This window comes from Carica papaya, chromosome 4 (genome assembly GCF_054855325.1).
Source record: "Carica papaya isolate Zhongbai chromosome 4, ASM5485532v1, whole genome shotgun sequence".
In the NCBI taxonomy this organism is placed as follows: domain Eukaryota; kingdom Viridiplantae; phylum Streptophyta; class Magnoliopsida; order Brassicales; family Caricaceae; genus Carica; species Carica papaya.
This window is the reverse complement of record NC_142312.1, coordinates 26,028,168-26,045,185: the sequence shown is the minus strand read 5'-3', so window position 1 is coordinate 26,045,185 and position 17,018 is coordinate 26,028,168. Positions and strand designations below refer to the sequence as shown.

The following is a 17,018-nucleotide window of genomic DNA, read 5'->3' as shown; positions in this document are numbered from 1 at the left end:
AGTTCTGTAATTTTTTAGTTTTTTGAGGAGTAAGTTCTTGTGTTGTTTCTTGTTCAATCTCAAATTTAAGTAATTGGCAGTATTTAATTTGAGTCATTCTTTAGAATTTAACAATCACATATCTTTGATGTGAGATTGGAATGTCACAAGCATTGAGGCTTATGAGTTTATATGGTGATTTACTAACTATGAAATCTTAAAATAGCAGAAAATATTACTCATTTTAAGTGATTGGGAATCTAAATCGATAAATACTTTGAAAGTATACTCTATGTTTTTACTTTCATGTTAAATCTTCAGCAAAAAGATGACAAAACGAGCTAGTAAGTGTCTCTTCTTGAACTTAAATAAGCTATATTCAACTGCCTCACCTTAGTTCATGGTCTTTAATATAAAAGAATTTTCCTACACCAGCAGAGTAATGCCATGTGAGCTGCACGTGTGTTTAGGTGTGTGTGCCAAGTGAATATGTAAAATCATCCCACCAAAATACGATATGCAGGACCACTGTTGAAGTGTGTGTCATGCTGCAGATTATCCTGATCCCTTACCCAAAATTTGATCTCTGATCGACCAATAACAGCCGTAGGATCAGATGCCCAAAACCAATCATATTGGTCTCTGTACTGATCATCTTATTCCCTATAATAACTGTCACTTTTTCCCTCGTTATAAATTCCATCTTTCAGTTTTTCCTGCCTCTTAAGCCTTCTTACCCAAAGAAGGTATTGCCATGGATAGTTCCAAAAAGCTTACTCATGAAATTAATCCTTCCATTGATGGCCTAAATGGGTTAGTCCTGAAAAACAATGAATCTTCTTCATTTGATAGTTACTGCAATAATTTGGAGTCGGGAGGCTTTTATGATGATCTAAAATGTTTTGTCCTCAAGGCTGTTATAAATGGAGCTGACAAGGTCCTCAAGGATGGAAAATCAAGGAAAGCAAGAGCTAAGCAGCCAATATCAAATTATACTGCAATCATAAATAATAATACTCCTACTTCATGGACTAATCAAGTTGGTCATGACGATCAACAGTGTACCTTCAAAGATGAGGAAGTTGGTCAATTGCCTTTCATCAACATTATATCCTTCCTTGCAGTTTTGGCTTTCAAATTTGCTGGTTTCCAATTCAATCTGCTTATTGGCCTCTTCATGCTTCCAATTTGGTTATCGAATTTTTCTTTCATGTTCTTGATGTTCCCATTTCGTGTTATGAAGCATGTTAGAGGGCATCTGATGAAAAAGCTGGTGACAATTTTAGCTGCCACCACTGTCAAGGCTCAAAAATCAATGGGAAGCATGGTGATGAGGTTCGGATCTGCCTTGTTTTGGTCAGTATATGTCTGTTCCATGCTTCTTGGGTTGCTACTATCTGGGTTTGTGTTTGGAGGTGTTGTTATGCGATGCCTGGTTGAGAAGCCTATACAGATTTCAACTAACCTCAATTTCGACTACACGAAAAGTAGTCCAGTTGCTTACATGCCATTAATGTCTTCTGCTAGTTTTGGCAATCCTCAACATTATATACAGCAAATTGATGAGAAGATTGTTAGTACTCATACAATTCCTTATAATCACAAGCTGCAGCTTACTGTCTCATTAACAGTACCCGAATCTGAGTATAACAGAAAACTTGGTGTTTTCCAGGTATGGATCGTAGTTACACTACAGTTTCTGCCATATAGATTATCTATGCGGGGGAATATGCTTATGTTATCATTCTTTGTTTTACTCTTTCTTTTTTGTATGACTGATGGAAGGAGAAACCATTTATAACTCTTTTCAGTTTTGGTGTGCTTGAAGGTTAGGGTAGAGTTCCTGTCTGCAAATGGTAAAGTTACTGCAAGCTCAAGCTTTCCCTGCATGCTGCAGTTCAAGAGCCATGCTATCCGTTTTGCAGAAACCATTATCAGAAGCGTTCCTCTGCTAGCCGGTCTGCAATCAGAATCCCAGATCCTGAACATTAAAATGAATGAATTCAGGGAAGGACTTGAACCTACAGCATGCTTGAAGGTGATCCTGGAACAGCGAGCCGAGTACAGACCTGGTGCAGGAATACCTGAAATATATGCTGCATCACTAACTCTTGAATCTGAACTTCCTCCATTGAAAAGGATTATTTGGAATTGGAGGATAACAATGTTTGTTTGGGCTAGTCTTTTTTGGTTCCTAACAGAACTGCTACTCATTTTACTATGCTATAGACCTATGATTATGCCAGGAGGAAGCCAAATACTTGTTCATGGGAAAAAAGGATCTCATTTTAAGTTCATCTCTTGGAATAAATGCAGCTGAAAGCTGATAACTTGTGATAATTCTGTTGAGAATGATGAACAGTAGAGGAATAAAATGAGTTATTTGTATCCTAATTTCTCATAGTTTAGCGGCAGCAGGAGTGGAGATGGAGTTTCGGTTATTTTCTTTGGATGTACTTCCAACTGTTTATATCATGACTAGGATATATACATCCTTAATGTTCATATCACTAATGAATAAACAACATTTTCTTTTTCTTTCTGTGACAATGTGACCTGCTTTCTACTTTCTGACTTGCCCACTTAAAGTCATTCATAATAGCTTAAAACCATCAATGGAAAAGACACGTCACAGCTCAAATGGGACATATTCTGAACCATGTAGTACTAACCCTTTTCTTTACGTCTTGTTGAAGATACTTATACAACTTATCTGGTTCTTGATGCATTTACTTACGTGCCAAAATTTGTGGCCAACATGATCTCCAATTTGATAAAATTATCTTCCGTTGAAGGCAAAGACACAGATGCTTAACCATCAATATGTACAAACCTCTAATTTTGAGTTTGTCAAGTCTATTTTGTCAACTTGATTTTTCCCAAGGCATCAACCACTGGATAAGCAAATAAACTTGCAGGATCAAATGGCCAATCAGGTAGGTAAGAGGAGACCCATGCGATTGATACATAATCAACAGAGGCAACATTATACATGCACATGTGCTACTGTGTTTAGATTTATATACACCAAAACTATGTGGGTCTGAAACAATCAAAACTCAATAGCATTGTTTAATTGAATAGAAAAGGAAGGTCTGCCAACATTGGAAAGAGGAGTATCAGCCCTCACAACTATCCCAGTCTTCCCCACATTCCCGTTCCATTTAGACCGGCCAAACTGCATTATATGGAAGAAGAAAACTGCATGAGCCCATAATCTCATGGAAAACTGCAATCTGTTAGTGCTGCTAAAAAAGTGGAAACAAAACAAAACAAAAACAAGGATTGGATAAATCTTCTAACAAAGGACAAATATAGTTCTTTTTTACTTTCCCGTGAGCCAACATGGCTGGAAACAGAGAGGAGGAAGGGGGTTTAAGAAGAAATGGAACACAGAAACCCTGGTTTTGGTGATTGGGTAACAGCAAAAAGGCCAAGAAATTGAAGCCCAGCACATACTCAGGGTTCTCACACTGCTTTGATGGTTTTATCCATCTTCAGCAAGTTACCAGAAAACAAGCCATTAAAAACTTCATTGAGATCTTTCTCCTTAAAAATGTAATTCTATAAATCATACCCATCAGGAAGAGTTAAGAATTAAATTTGATGCAAAAATACACAGCAAGGATCCAACAATCAATCTCAACCACTTCAGCACAATAAATCTTCCATGAAACATTATAGAATTAGCTTACCGATATTGATAAAAATGCCGAAGGATGAGATGTTGCAGCACAGCCACAGATCAAATTCAGATCTTCTCTCAACGAGTGAATAAGTTCTGCTCGCATTCCAGGACTGCTTCCACCAAGTGTTGGGCATAAACTGGTCAATGTGATAAAACAAAAGGTTATATATGTAATCATTGAATACAGTTTTCAAATTGAAAATAGAAAAAGAAACTCGTTGATGCGAATATTATATACCAAAGACACCAAAATGACAAGAGCAAAAAACAATGTTGATGTTGAAAAACACACTTTGATAACAGGGTTCATGCACAGCCAAGCTTTGGAAAGTTGTTGGAGAAAAACTAGAACTAATAGAAAAGAGGTCATGGTGGAAGAGAGCAAACCAACATTGTAGTTTCTGAAAAAAGACGATGACAAGTAATTTACTTTGTTACTCTACATAATTGCAGCAATAATTGGTAGGACATGAAATTCAGATTTATTTTACCAATAATATTATGCAATCAATTATTCAGGAAATTTGTTTATAAACTATTCAGCAAATAAGTGGTACCCACTACAAGAGAACCCAAACCAAGTCTCCAACTGATTTCCATAGGAAACATGTTTTTCTCGTGAAAAGATTTTTTCTTTTTTTTTTTGGGGGGAAACGATTAGAACCATATCAAAGACCCACAAACTGTCATAAAAAATTGGTAGAAAGCAACCAGGTACCACCTAAGGCAATTTACTAATACTCAAGCCCAAATGATGACAGCAGAGATAATAAAAATAATGACAATAACAAAAAAGGAGCTGGCTCAACTTTGAGTTTTAAGTTCACTTGCAATATTAAAAAGCCAAATCAATAATCATTAGGCAGCTTTTTCAGTTTTCATTCATAAGGCACTTCACATATATAGCCACTAAAGGCACACAGAGATCAAATATTTAGTTATCTACAAATAGAGGTTCAACTAAAGAGTAGACAAAAGCATATGAATTTACCTGAATTGGATGGTTGGCCTCATCATGATACCAGATCTCTGCCAAGCTATGGCTTGAGAAAAACTCAGCGTAAATGATTTGTCAGGCCACTGCACCATTGGCGTGATACGTGTTCCCCACTTATTCTGATGAAGCATTCAACGATAAAATTCAGTTCTCAAAGCAGGTACACCAATTACAATCATAAGAATATCTACCAATATTTATTTCACTTAAGTAATTATCACATTTTGTTTTGTTGCTTGTTCAGGATTTAACCTTGAAAGAGAAGCTAAATCTCATCTCCCCAGGATATTGACCCTGTGCTTGAAGAAGACCACCACAAATAGGCAAAAAAGCACTTGTTGTCAATCCCTCGCCAGAGACATAAGTAAACTGCCCATTTGGAAATTGCAAATCTACAAATGACTGCATGCAAGCAGGAAATCTTGAGAACATTACTTTGGAGGAAACTGATCCCATCATAAGAATACTAAGGTGAAAAAACTAACCCAATAGGAAAACATTTTCTTAATCTTAGAATCAAAATATAACTGCTTTTCTACATATGCCATCTTCGTGGATTAAATTGTCAAGAAGATCAATCAAAAGAAAATTACAAGAAAGAAAAGACTCTTCTTCCAGCAAGTACAGAAAAACAAAAAGGAGATAGGAAAGAGGAGATTAAAGATAGTCACCCCACAGCAACAAGCCTCTTCTTTTAATTTCTCTCTACCAAAAAATCAAGTTTAGGGCTGATTGAAATATGAGACACTTACGATTAGAAAATTTCAGAATTTCCATAAAAATTTTCAAAATAAAAATGAAATTTTATATTTTATCCAAGATGGATAACCAGATTCCAATATTGAGAAGTGCATAAACACATTTTAAGATGGCTACTCTAAATCATTCTTGTGAGTGTCTTTTGAAGTCAGGTTACTCAAAAGTTTATTACCTTTGGGCTGCTATTTTCTTCATTTGCCTAAGTACTTAAAAAATTAGTAAATCATCCAAGCTCAATGATCAAGGGAACCTGCAGGAAGTAAATATTTCAGAAGAACTTACACAAGCTAAAGGATTGAGACAGAGCATTGACATTAACAGCCACCTGCGATGCTTTGACCACATAGCCGGACAAAGAGAATGCATACCATTCTGATAAAAAAATTAATATTAGTAGAGTATAATAAAGGCAATAAAAACAGCAAAAGCAGAATCACCAAGACGATATGCTACCAGGTGGCAGAAAAAGTCAGGATGACGAACAATAATGCAAAAGAACCAATAGGAATATCAAATCTAATATCTGACAACTTTTTTAGGAGCTAATATATTGACAATAACAGATATTAGTTACGAATCTCGATGACCATATAATTCCATTTTACCAAATGCACTCACATATGAGCATTTTGAAACCTTATGTAACACTGGAATAAACAAAGATCAGGTGCCGGCTACCTAAGACCTACCAACATCAGAAAAAACATTAATTCTATGCTATTATAGTGGTTTGACTCACTGGCTATGACACATTGAAGTTTGGTGGCCATTTACACCTTAAAGGAGAACCAAACACAACCATTCCAGGTTGCACCCTCTTGGTGCTTGTGATTTATAATTTTATACTTTTTTTTGGAAAAAAGGCAACCATATTAGTCATGCATTTCCCATTTTATTAGAAGTTAGTCTGATATGTAAACATTCTGGAGAAAAAAGTCCCCAGATACTTCCCAAAGGAATACCAAGCTATAATGCATGTAACAGATTGTATCAAACCTAATTTAATATAAGTTTAGTACCAAAGCACCATATTAAGTGCCCAAACTTGCATCATACCTTTCTATCATACCCATACCAAAGCAAGTGTTGCTTTGACAGATGAACTGGTAGAAGAAGCGTTGTATCACGAACAAACAGTACCGGTCCAAGCTGGACAAGAAAGAGAGATGAATTGTCGTTTCCTGAAGTGGAACTAGCAGTTGATGCCTCCACTCTCCATAGATCTCCCCTTGCGACCAAGGAATGTTCCAGGTCATGTGTCCTACTGTCATACGTAGATGTCATATTTACAGTACCCTGCAACCGATGAGAAATAAAAAATTTAACAAAATTAAGCTTAAATTTATAACTAGTTTCCTAACCAGTTAACTTTGAGAAAAGATCACGACATAGAATTCCCCAGCAAACAAAAGAAACACAACATATAGTTAGCAAATCCCAAAAAAAAAAAAACAGAAAGTTCTTCTTCAAGCTGTGTAAGTTGCTGGTTCTTTCTATTGATAAGTCCGTAGAGATTGCGCGCTTTGTCACAAACTCAATTAAAAACTAAACCCTCAATTCTAGCTTTATTTTGCACATTGCAAGAAACTGCCCCTTATCCGAACTTTCATTAGTTCTTTATTTCATTGGACTGCTCAAGGAACCTTAAAAGTTTAGCTTCTGTAACCCCAGAAGAGTCTTGACCCACTTATGATCTCATCAAGGATATGCACTTTGGAACCTTTTGTGCAAAGTGGTCTCTTTCAAGACTGAAAACAATATATAAGGATTTATGGTTTCAAAACCTGTGTTTTTCTTTTTAGTTGATGATCGGCTACTTAAATTCTGTTGACTTACAGCAATAATTCAGTTGTAAATTCCTCTCCTCTAATCGGGTGGTACACTCTTGGTGTCCCCTTCATATTTATATATCATCACTTTTTGTCTCTAAAAGATGCTGGCAATAGCCACAAAACCAGCAATGATCTCACCAAAAAAGTACATCATGCTATGTTGATAATAACCACACCAAAATTTCTAGGGTCAGTATAAAACAATGTAAACCATTCAACTGCCAATATATTTGCATCTAAAATTTAGGGCCAGAAAATTTGTGTTTACAGCACTCTTTCTGCATCCTTGCAATTTTGTAACTGAAATCGCTATAAGCCTAACACTGAACTCAACTGAATTTTCTGAGTGGGCTCATTTATCTTATTTTTCACCATGTAACAAACTGCAATCCAAAAGGACAAACAGAACAAACGAGTTCACCTAAGTACATGGGAAGTGAACATGAAGAACCTGTTCATGTTATCTTATCCACCTATAGAGCAATAAGTTGCTTGAAATGGATAAAAAATTACATAAAGATAAATAACAAACTAGTACCAAAGACAATAATGCCTTCTGACAACGCTAACACAATAGCATGTAGAACAAGATAAAATTATTAGCCCATGCCATTAGGATCTAAACCTCAGTTACTAAGAACCACAAAGAAGAAAGATTCTAAGACGATACAACACCATAGTTTTCAAGATAAAATTACTCGTCCATGCCATTAGGATCTAAACCTCAGTTGCTAAGAAACACAAAGAAGAAGATTCTATGATACAACACCAAAGTTTTCAAGTACGATGGATCTAAAGTAAGTGCAGACTAATCACCAAACCAAGTGAAGAACTTCTTTCTAATCACCACCATAATGCGTAACGGATATTTCAGCTCCAATTAAGTCAATATCTTCCCTTATGTCTAAGTAATAAACAGTTATTTCAATGACTCTGTGTTTATAGAAATTAATATAACAACTTAGATGTCCAATACTTTCCCTAGCAAACACAGGCTTACATCTGAACAAGCATATCAACCTCACACTAGAATACAGCAGTACATAATTGGAATCAGCAGTGTTACCTGTGGTTTCCCTAGAACTCCCACAGTACTTAGGTTAAATCCAGCAATTTCCTCATCTACAGATGTACCAGAGATGGTATCCTTCTCGGCAAACCCCATATCTCTCAACCTTTCTGTGACTGATCGCAAATCCTCCTGAGTCCTCACACCCACATCAGTCCTCTGACTCCTCATATCGGCGGGAATGGAAATCACTTCAGTCTCCTCATGCCGAAAAGGCATAGGTAACCTTCTGAAAAACTGCTGAACCATTCCATTCAAGCAAGCCCCAAAATCCGCCCCAGCTTGCCCAATTCGACTGCCTATATCAAGGATCGCCGAAACCCCATTAATCCCTGAATGATCAATGGCGACCCCGAAATCCCTTTTAACCAAATTTTGACTGGGAAACTCAAGATCAAAGAGACTCGACTTTTGTGGTGTCGGCCATGGAAAAGAATGAGGGTTTATATGAGATTGAATCAAACCAGTAAAACCCTGGGCAAGCCTGTCCGCTAAGTCTTGCCCATGCCGCTGAACCTCCTCCCATGCTTCGAAAGATCTCTCTACAGACATCTTGTGAAGAACTCAAATCCTCCTACGAAGTTAACAATATATTTCCATCTAATTAACTAGTAAGAACAGGATTGTTCAAAACAATCAAACCAAGTATGAATATTTTGACGGAAATATCGAAGCTCACTGCTGTATAAATCGAGCTCCAACCCAAAAACACTTTGTATCAGCTGAAAGTAGTTGCAGAGGCAATAGTAGGAAAGAAACCAAGACTATGGTTTAAATTTAGAAACTCGTAAATATAAAATCGAGTGTTTATATATACATATATATATATATATAAATAGGGTAAGCAACTTGAGTTTCAGCTCAAAAAGGCAGAGCTTATTCACAACTTCAATTCTTTTCAAGCCCAAAAGATTGACCTTAGAGCTCAGACTACCCAGAAACCGTAGAATCACAGTCCAATCAAACAAGTAAAAACCTTAAACTTTTCCAAAGCTCAATATTAGGGTTTGATATAGTTACGTTAAAAATAATAAAATTCTCGGCTTTTTAAGTAAAGACCTTAAAAACATGAAACTAAAGCTTAATATTGATTCCAACAGAAAAAGCTCTTAGTGAAAAATAAAATCCAGAGTAAGAACGTTGCAACAAAGCATATGGAAATAGGGCTTCTTTATTTAACAACCTAAACCAAAAATTTTAAAACCAAAAAAATAAAAAGAAAACCAGAGATTTTTTGTGTTATAACCCGGAGAGAGAAGATAGAGGGTTGAGCACAGAGGAAACGAGTAGAAAACCGCGGAGATTAGAGGGAGAAAGTGGGTGCGTAATGCGCACATGGATTGATTTGCCGCCACGTAGATGGTCATAGTTTTGTGGCGATTGTGGATAGAGATTTTATTGGAGGCAGCTTTTCAGGTTACGGGGGTTGTGAACAGCGTTATGGTCACAGCCAATCAGAGACGTCGAAGCTCATCTGCCATTATTTTAATTAAAATTTAATAAATCTATTATTACTAAATTTAATGTGATTATTCAAATCTTATCAATAAATTATTTTATTAAATTAAATATTATAAATTTATAAAATAATAAATTCTATAATTTTATGTTTCTTTAAAAATTTTAATTAATTTATTGATGAATACAGTTTAATTAATAAATTATTTTGTTAATTCAAGTATTATAAATATATTTATAAAATAATTATAAAATTATAAATAAAAAAAAAATTGACTAATATACAGAAATTTTAGGCCAGGTAAAGTCAATTCAACCCATCACTTTTCCCCATCTCTCTTTTCGATTATGTCTCTTCCAAATTTGGATAATAATATCCGCATTTTTGGTAATTAATAACCACTTTTTTTTTTTGCTGGAAATAATTTACATTCTATTTTTATATAAGAATTTCATTATTATTATTATTATTTTGTACATATTATCATTTTTATTTTAAAAATAATTACTCTAAAAAATTTTCCTATATATTTTTGAATAAAATATTATAATATTAATAAATTCATAAATTTGGCAGTTTAATAAATGAAGACTTTGATTTTCTCAGTTATTTAAAATTTAGAAATTTGAATTATTCTGTATTATTAAACACTGGATTTAGTTTTTGAATGTTTTAAAAATAAAAAAATAATAATATTTTTTTTTCTTTAATAACAGGGAGTCCGTATCCCGTGTAAAACAGGGTACGGTATCCTGTTCCCTGTGTTCTCCTTTCAAACCCAAAACCCACCTTAAAAAAAAAAAAAAAGAGAGAGAGAACTTTCAAGTGAAGCTCCTTCGATGGAGGGAGACGTACGATACCCTAGAATTGAGCTCGAAGACATCAAACCTAAGTTTATCCATCCCTCGGTAGTTCTCCTCTCTCTTTCTCTCTTTTTCTGTTCCTGTTCTTTCTAAATTATACCTGATCGTTTACTTGTTATCGTCGGTTTGGTAGTCGCGAAAGCAATAGAAAGTGATAACTTCTAATCATGTGTTTTTAACATGTTTCCCACTGTTTTCCAGAAAGTGCAAAGCAGTAAATGGAGAAGTTGCGTTTGACTTTAGGGTCTTATGTATGTTCTGTTACAGAATAAATGAAAAGGAACTAGAAGTTCCACGGGTTGTTAAACAATTAATAAAAGAATGAAAATGTAACATTTAAACCTTTCTGCTTCATGTAAAAAGCTAAGAAATTTGTTTGGTGAATTTATGTTGGCTATCTCAGTTTTTTTTTTCTTTTCTTCATTTTGGGTTATACTCCTTGCAGAGGATAGTCTATACAAATGGATACTTCATGAGTAGATGAGTGAAATTTCTGGAGAATCTTTGAATACAAACTTTCAAGAAATTTATGGGATATAAAGAACATGTATCTGATTTCTAGTATATGCTATTAGGAATTATATGACTTCAGGAAGAGCTTTGGAGTAATTATAAGTCTGATTCTAGGTCTTCAAATTTGTCTCTAGGATGAATACAGAACTGATCCATTTTGATGGCCTTGGGGTGCAACGGTGGCCCTAAAGTATCATATTCCGTTTGGTCCTTGAAGCTCTCAACACAAGGGAAAGCTTCCTAGAACCTAAAAAACCTCCTTGCGTTCTACGTTCTAGATCTTGGAGATTCATGTTGAGGTTTTGCCGACCAAATGCAAGGGGTCAATCCTTGTCAAAAAATTTGATGATGGTTTTGAAAGGGCTATATTTCTTTTTTAGTTGTGGCTTTATAGTTTGATTATTCAATGATAATTAGATGTCTTAACTTGGAGAATTTATTTGTAGCTGATATTCTCCTTGATTTGAACCATGCACAACTGCCTGAACTGTCATGGTAATTTAGGTCTAACCACACAAATCTTTAATATTTAATATACTGAAACCAAGTTTAAACAGATCATTTTAGGCTTTGAATCATATTCCTTGACTTTCTACTAGCAGTCATGTAGGCTTTAGTTCATCTTGTTTGAGTTTTTAGATTAGATCGTCAGTTTTTGGCTGTGTTTGTGCCTGCTAAGTTGTGTCTTCACATAAGTGTGATGGAGCAACTATGTGGTTTTCAGTTATACCTATATGAAAGATTCCCCCTGACATACTAACAGAGAATGAAAAGACACGACTATAGAAGAATTATAATACTAAGAAATATTGTCAAAATAATTATCTAATTCTGTGAGCGAGATGCAATAGCGATATAATCTCCATTTTATACCTATAGGAAAGATTCTCATGTCACACTAATGGAGAATGAGAAGACACTAAAATGGAAGATTTACGACATTTGGAAATATTGTAAGAATAATTATCCAACTTTGGTATTTTTTTTTAGTTATATACTGTTAGGAATATTTTGCTTATTTAGGAAATATTAGTTTTAGGAGATCAAGAGTTATTTCCGAAATTTATTTGGCTCCACTATACATTTTATGAATTCCTGTTATGGTAGGCATTTTCTTTTCATACTTATTGTGTATACAAAGAGCACCTCTAAGATGGTTATCGACATAAACTAATGATTATTATTTAATTGACTTGAGAATTTTAGATTAATTTTTCAGATCCAAGGTCTTCACGTTCGTTTGTTATTTTCTCCTATTTGCTCTTCACTCCTTGACATCGTTCATTGCACATTTTTAGCATTTAATGTTTCCTGTTATTAGACTTGGCTTATACCTGCTTGATAAGAGAATGATTTGAGTTCCTAAATGGCAGGCTCCTGAAGAAGTGGTGGAAGACACAGAAAATAATAACCTTGTACAAAGGGATGGCATCATGCAAGAGCAGAAGTTGCCATTGGAAAGCAAAACACCTCGAAGTAAAGGATTCAATGATGCACAAGTTGTTTCAGCTGCTCACCGTCAGAACAATGGTAAGTTATTTTACTATGATACACCAGTTTCTGAAGAAACTGGGGTCTGGATACCTGTTTCTGTCCCGGCATTGGAAACAACTGAATCTGAAAAGCAGAGTAGTGGAATCTCTGACAATGGAGGATGTTTTCCTGATCGAGACTTGGCTTGGGATTGGTTTTCTGGAGAACATAAGGAGCTGACCATGTGGGATGTGTTCAGTGAGATGTTAGTTGCTGCTAGGGAAAAAGTGAGTACTATTTCGTCAAGTGATGCTCGTCGATGTAGAGTTTCCTGGTTATCAAATCATGTTCTTGACCAAGCTTGGAAAGAGATGGCTGAAACTCTTTCGGAAGCTAATCTTGGTAACATTAGGGAAATTCTGGAAGCAGAACCACCAAAATGGTTATCAGACAGTGGAGCTTCTGCTTGCATGCTATGTAATTTGAGATTTCATCCTATTTTACGTTCCAGGCATCACTGCCGTTTTTGTGGAGGGATATTCTGCAATGGATGCTCAAAAGGAAGGAGTTTATTGCCTACAAAGTTCCGGACTGGCAATCCACAACGTGTTTGTGATGTTTGCTGTGTGAGGCTTGAACCTGTTCAGTCATTCTTAATGAACCAAGTCAGTCGTGCTGCTCAGATGCCGACCCATGATTTGACAGATCTCAGTACTTTGAGATCATGGCTTAATTTTCCATGGGGACAATCCATGGAATATGAGATTTATAAGGCTGCAAACACTATTTCCAGTTACCATAAGGTAATAAATCACTTCCTAATATATCCTTTTAAGATTAACCTTATTGATTCCCTTAATTCAGATAACCCATTAAATTGCCTATACTAAAAAAAAAAAAACATTATATGTTAAAAAAAATCAAAGGGCGTTATTATTTTTCATAAGCTTGTATTTTGTTACTTGAAAGTATATAGTTTAGTTCATTCTTTGGTGATGACCACCTTCTCTTTTTCCTTGGTTGAATGAATAGGTAAGAATAGATGGTTGGTGAAGTTTCTCGATCATTCACTGACTGTTTATTTGATTCCCAAATTCTTATATGATTCATATCAAACTATTTTATCATTTCTCAGGTTGGCTCTTTGAGGCCTGAAAAGTCCATACCAGATGCTATCTTAAGACAAGCAAAAGGCCTTGCAATTCTTACTGTTGCAAAGGTTGGAGTCATGGTGACCTATAATGTTGGGACAGGACTTGTTGTTGCCCGAAAAGAAGATGGATCATGGTCTCCACCATCTGCCATCTCTACCTTTGGCATTGGCTGGGGAGCACAGGTAGAGTTACTTTATTCATGGAAAGTATGCTTCTTAGCTTGTTAGACAGTTGAAGAACATGTTTCCTTAAATTTTTTTTGATTGATAGCTTATTTTACTTTTTGTTTTTCGGTTCACTTTCTGAGGAAAGGAGCAATAAGTCTTTTATACTTCCTGGTTTTATTATGGAGTGTTCTTTTGCAAAATTCCTAAGTTTTCAGAAATATGTGCTGTGGGTTTTTCCATGTGTGTATGACATGAGTGATTAGCATAAAGAGGGGCCTTGTATGATTGTCCGTGAGCACCTACCATCCCAACCTTTTTTCTTAGTGGATATTATGATTTTCATCTTATACTTGCTCTTGATTTAAAAATGCTATTCTTGAAAGCCACCTAAAAGTTTTTGGCTGAAAGAAATTTCTTTGGTTCAGGGAAACTGGTTTGAGCAATCCTGAGGGAAATGTTTTTTAAAACAAAATTGTTCTAACTGGCATGTAATGACTGATATGTATATCCAAGAGGTGCACTTTTTTAACTACTATAATTTTACCAGGCTGGAGGTGAATTCACTGACTTTATAATTGTGCTGAGGAGTGACAGTGCAATTAAAACATTTAGTGGGAATGTCCATTTGTCTGTTGGAGCTGGTTTGAGTGCAGCTGCTGGCATTATTGGACGAGCTGCTGAAGCTGATATACGAGCTGGTGATGGTGGTTATGCCGCATGCTATACATACAGTTGCAGTAAAGGTAAGATTCTTCTTCATCCCATTTGTCATGATTATTTAACATCTTAAAACAAATTTTATTGTATTGAGTTTACCTCAAAAAAAAAAAAAGAAAAGATTATAGTGTATTAGGATTAAACAACCTCTGTTTATCCATCAATCTGAACTTCCCAGCAATGGGACTTCCAGTGACAGTCTCGTTTATTTACTCAAACTTTTTTGGCCTTCTGTTTTCCCTTAAAAAGAACAAAAAAGAACTGCTAGAACTATAGAAGATAGGTTTAACACTCTGCTATTAGGATGTTTCTGCATGCTTACTCAGACCGACATCACAAAGACACAGAAGACACAGAAATAGTAAAACAGTGTTGTTATTTATGGCTTACTGAAGTATATGCAGACTAATAGAGAAATATATTCCATAAGTGGAAGTAGCACTTATGAAAATAACGTGGGAGAAGTTGGTTGTGAGAATTTCATATTGCACGTTATATGCTCTTTAGTGGCGCTAGTAGAAAATGGATGGTTCTAAAATATAAAGAATGAAATGGTAGAAAGCTAGCGAAATATTAGATATTTAAGCTGTGAATTTATATATATATATTGACAGGCTCAAGAAATAAACTTTTGAGATATGACAAGCTAGAGAAAGAGTCCTTGACCATGTGCAGCATTCATCCTTGAGCCTGTCTACGATATGTAGATGTTTTGTTTTAACTTTTCTTTTCCATCACCTTGGGACCCTGGTCCCTGATAGGCAGAGCACATAGCCAATATATCTCATTTTATATCTTTATTGCTTATTTGTGTGTGTGTGTGTGTGTGTGTGTATATACTGCAGGTGCTTTTGTTGGGTTCTCACTTGAGGGAAGTATAGTCGCTACGAGGAAACAAGAAAATTTCAGGTTCTATGGTAGTCTGTCTATAGACGCATCAGATATCCTTCTTGGGTCGTTGCCGCAGCCTCCTGCTGGCTCCATTCTGTATCAAGCCCTTTCAAATCTATATAAAAAGTTTGAGAACTGACTGGTGCACATCTCCCAAGCAAGCATATTAGCAGGGAAGTGGCTCAAACCCATGTGTACATTCTATCAACAGGTCTTCGCCTTTACAAAATTTTATCCCTTTCTTCTACCAACTAAAGCAATTGGCTTCTGGAGCAAGGTATAATTTGATTGAAAATGCTGTTGCCGACTGTACATAACGTAGGGTATATGGTTTAAACATCTTAAAATTCTCCATTGAATTGCAGAATGCTATAGTGATCACTCACCTCAATTATACTTCATTGTATTATGATTTGGGTGTCTCTGCTGCTCTGCCTCTTGAGCGAAAGAAACCTAATTTAAATATTTTGACCAATACTTGCTCCTCAAATATGTAAATAGATATATGTGCGGGTGTGTATATGTATGTGTAAATTTTGAGGGGCATGTAATTGTCAATGGCCGGTAATTCGCAAATACATGTGGTGGTGGAATTTTATGAACATGTTAACCTATCGGTTTTATGATTTTATGATAAAAAAATAAAAAATAAATTCTATGAATTTTATGATTTCTCGGCTAGGGATCACTTTACTTGCCCACTTGGTAATAGTGAGTGATGATGAATAGGGAATTTTGTGTTTAAGATAGGGATTTATTTATATGATACACCTGTATGCATAATTATCAATACCAGTATAGCAATAAAATATATATATATATATGTATAATTATTACAAATTGTTCTAGTATTTAGAATTATTTTTACCATTTTAAAGGTTTAACTCAATTTTGGCATATATTTATTAAATATGAATGTTAATCTAAATCTTCGTCATTTAGTTCTTAAATTGTTAAAGAACATGTAAAAGTACATATTAAATTAATAATTTATGTTATTACTTTAAAAATATTCATCAGTTCAAAGAAGTCAATAATAAACTTCTCTACGTTTAACTGTTTAAAAGATTTATGTCAAATGCGTGTGGGCTTTTCTTCTTTTCAACAAAAACTGCGAATTACATAAAATTATGAAACAAACAAAAAATCTGAACATGACATGTTTTTAGCCACATGCTCATTTCATGATTCATAATAATTGGGCTGGGTGAGCAACTTAAGACCGAATAATTGATAACAGGAGTCTGAATTGATGGTTGAACTAACTGCGACAAAGGGATAAGATATGTAGAGCCTAATTGGGTTTGACCAGAGCATGTTAGTGGCCAACGATAAAACGAGATGCGCAAAATGGTCGTCAAATAGATCCCTCGTAATCATCACAACAAAAGCCGAAGACTAAACACAACAAATATAAAAATAAGCCACCATTTCGGGCTTGGTCAAAAAAGATTATC

General features: G+C 35.2%; 3 protein-coding genes across 4 annotated transcripts; 2 read left to right on the top strand and 1 right to left on the bottom strand.

Annotated features, from left to right (window-relative positions):
* Nucleotides 1-695: 695 nt before the first annotated feature.
* Nucleotides 696-2,516, top strand: LOC110812500 (seipin-2-like). Its single transcript, XM_088218486.1, has 2 exons — nucleotides 696-1,651; nucleotides 1,808-2,516. The coding sequence occupies exons 1-2, from the start codon at nucleotides 734-736 to the stop codon at nucleotides 2,297-2,299; spliced, it is 1,410 nt and encodes a 469-aa protein (XP_088074612.1). The 5' UTR covers nucleotides 696-733; the 3' UTR covers nucleotides 2,300-2,516.
* A 400-nt stretch (nucleotides 2,517-2,916) lies between these two features.
* LOC110812530 (uncharacterized) lies at nucleotides 2,917-9,650 on the bottom strand. Its single transcript, XM_088218485.1, has 7 exons — nucleotides 8,322-9,650; nucleotides 6,480-6,719; nucleotides 5,706-5,795; nucleotides 4,917-5,066; nucleotides 4,659-4,783; nucleotides 3,675-3,804; nucleotides 2,917-3,157 (listed from the first exon to the last, which is right to left on the bottom strand). The coding sequence occupies exons 1-7, from the start codon at nucleotides 8,874-8,876 to the stop codon at nucleotides 3,032-3,034; spliced, it is 1,416 nt and encodes a 471-aa protein (XP_088074611.1). The 5' UTR covers nucleotides 8,877-9,650; the 3' UTR covers nucleotides 2,917-3,031.
* Nucleotides 9,651-10,514: 864 nt separating this feature from the next.
* LOC110812516 (uncharacterized) lies at nucleotides 10,515-16,223 on the top strand. Of its 2 annotated transcripts, XR_002539291.2 has the most exons (6): nucleotides 10,515-10,691; nucleotides 12,533-13,435; nucleotides 13,768-13,968; nucleotides 14,501-14,696; nucleotides 15,516-15,838; nucleotides 15,927-16,223. XR_002539291.2 is itself a non-coding variant. In XM_022039307.2 (5 exons), exons 1-5 carry the CDS (start codon nucleotides 10,623-10,625, stop codon nucleotides 15,698-15,700), a joined length of 1,554 nt encoding a protein of 517 aa, XP_021894999.1. In that variant the 5' UTR covers nucleotides 10,515-10,622; the 3' UTR covers nucleotides 15,701-16,223. The 2 variants fall into 2 exon arrangements, 1 of the variants encoding a protein (XP_021894999.1); XM_022039307.2 differs by having other exon boundaries at nucleotides 15,516-16,223.
* The last annotated feature ends 795 nt before the right edge of the window (nucleotides 16,224-17,018 follow it).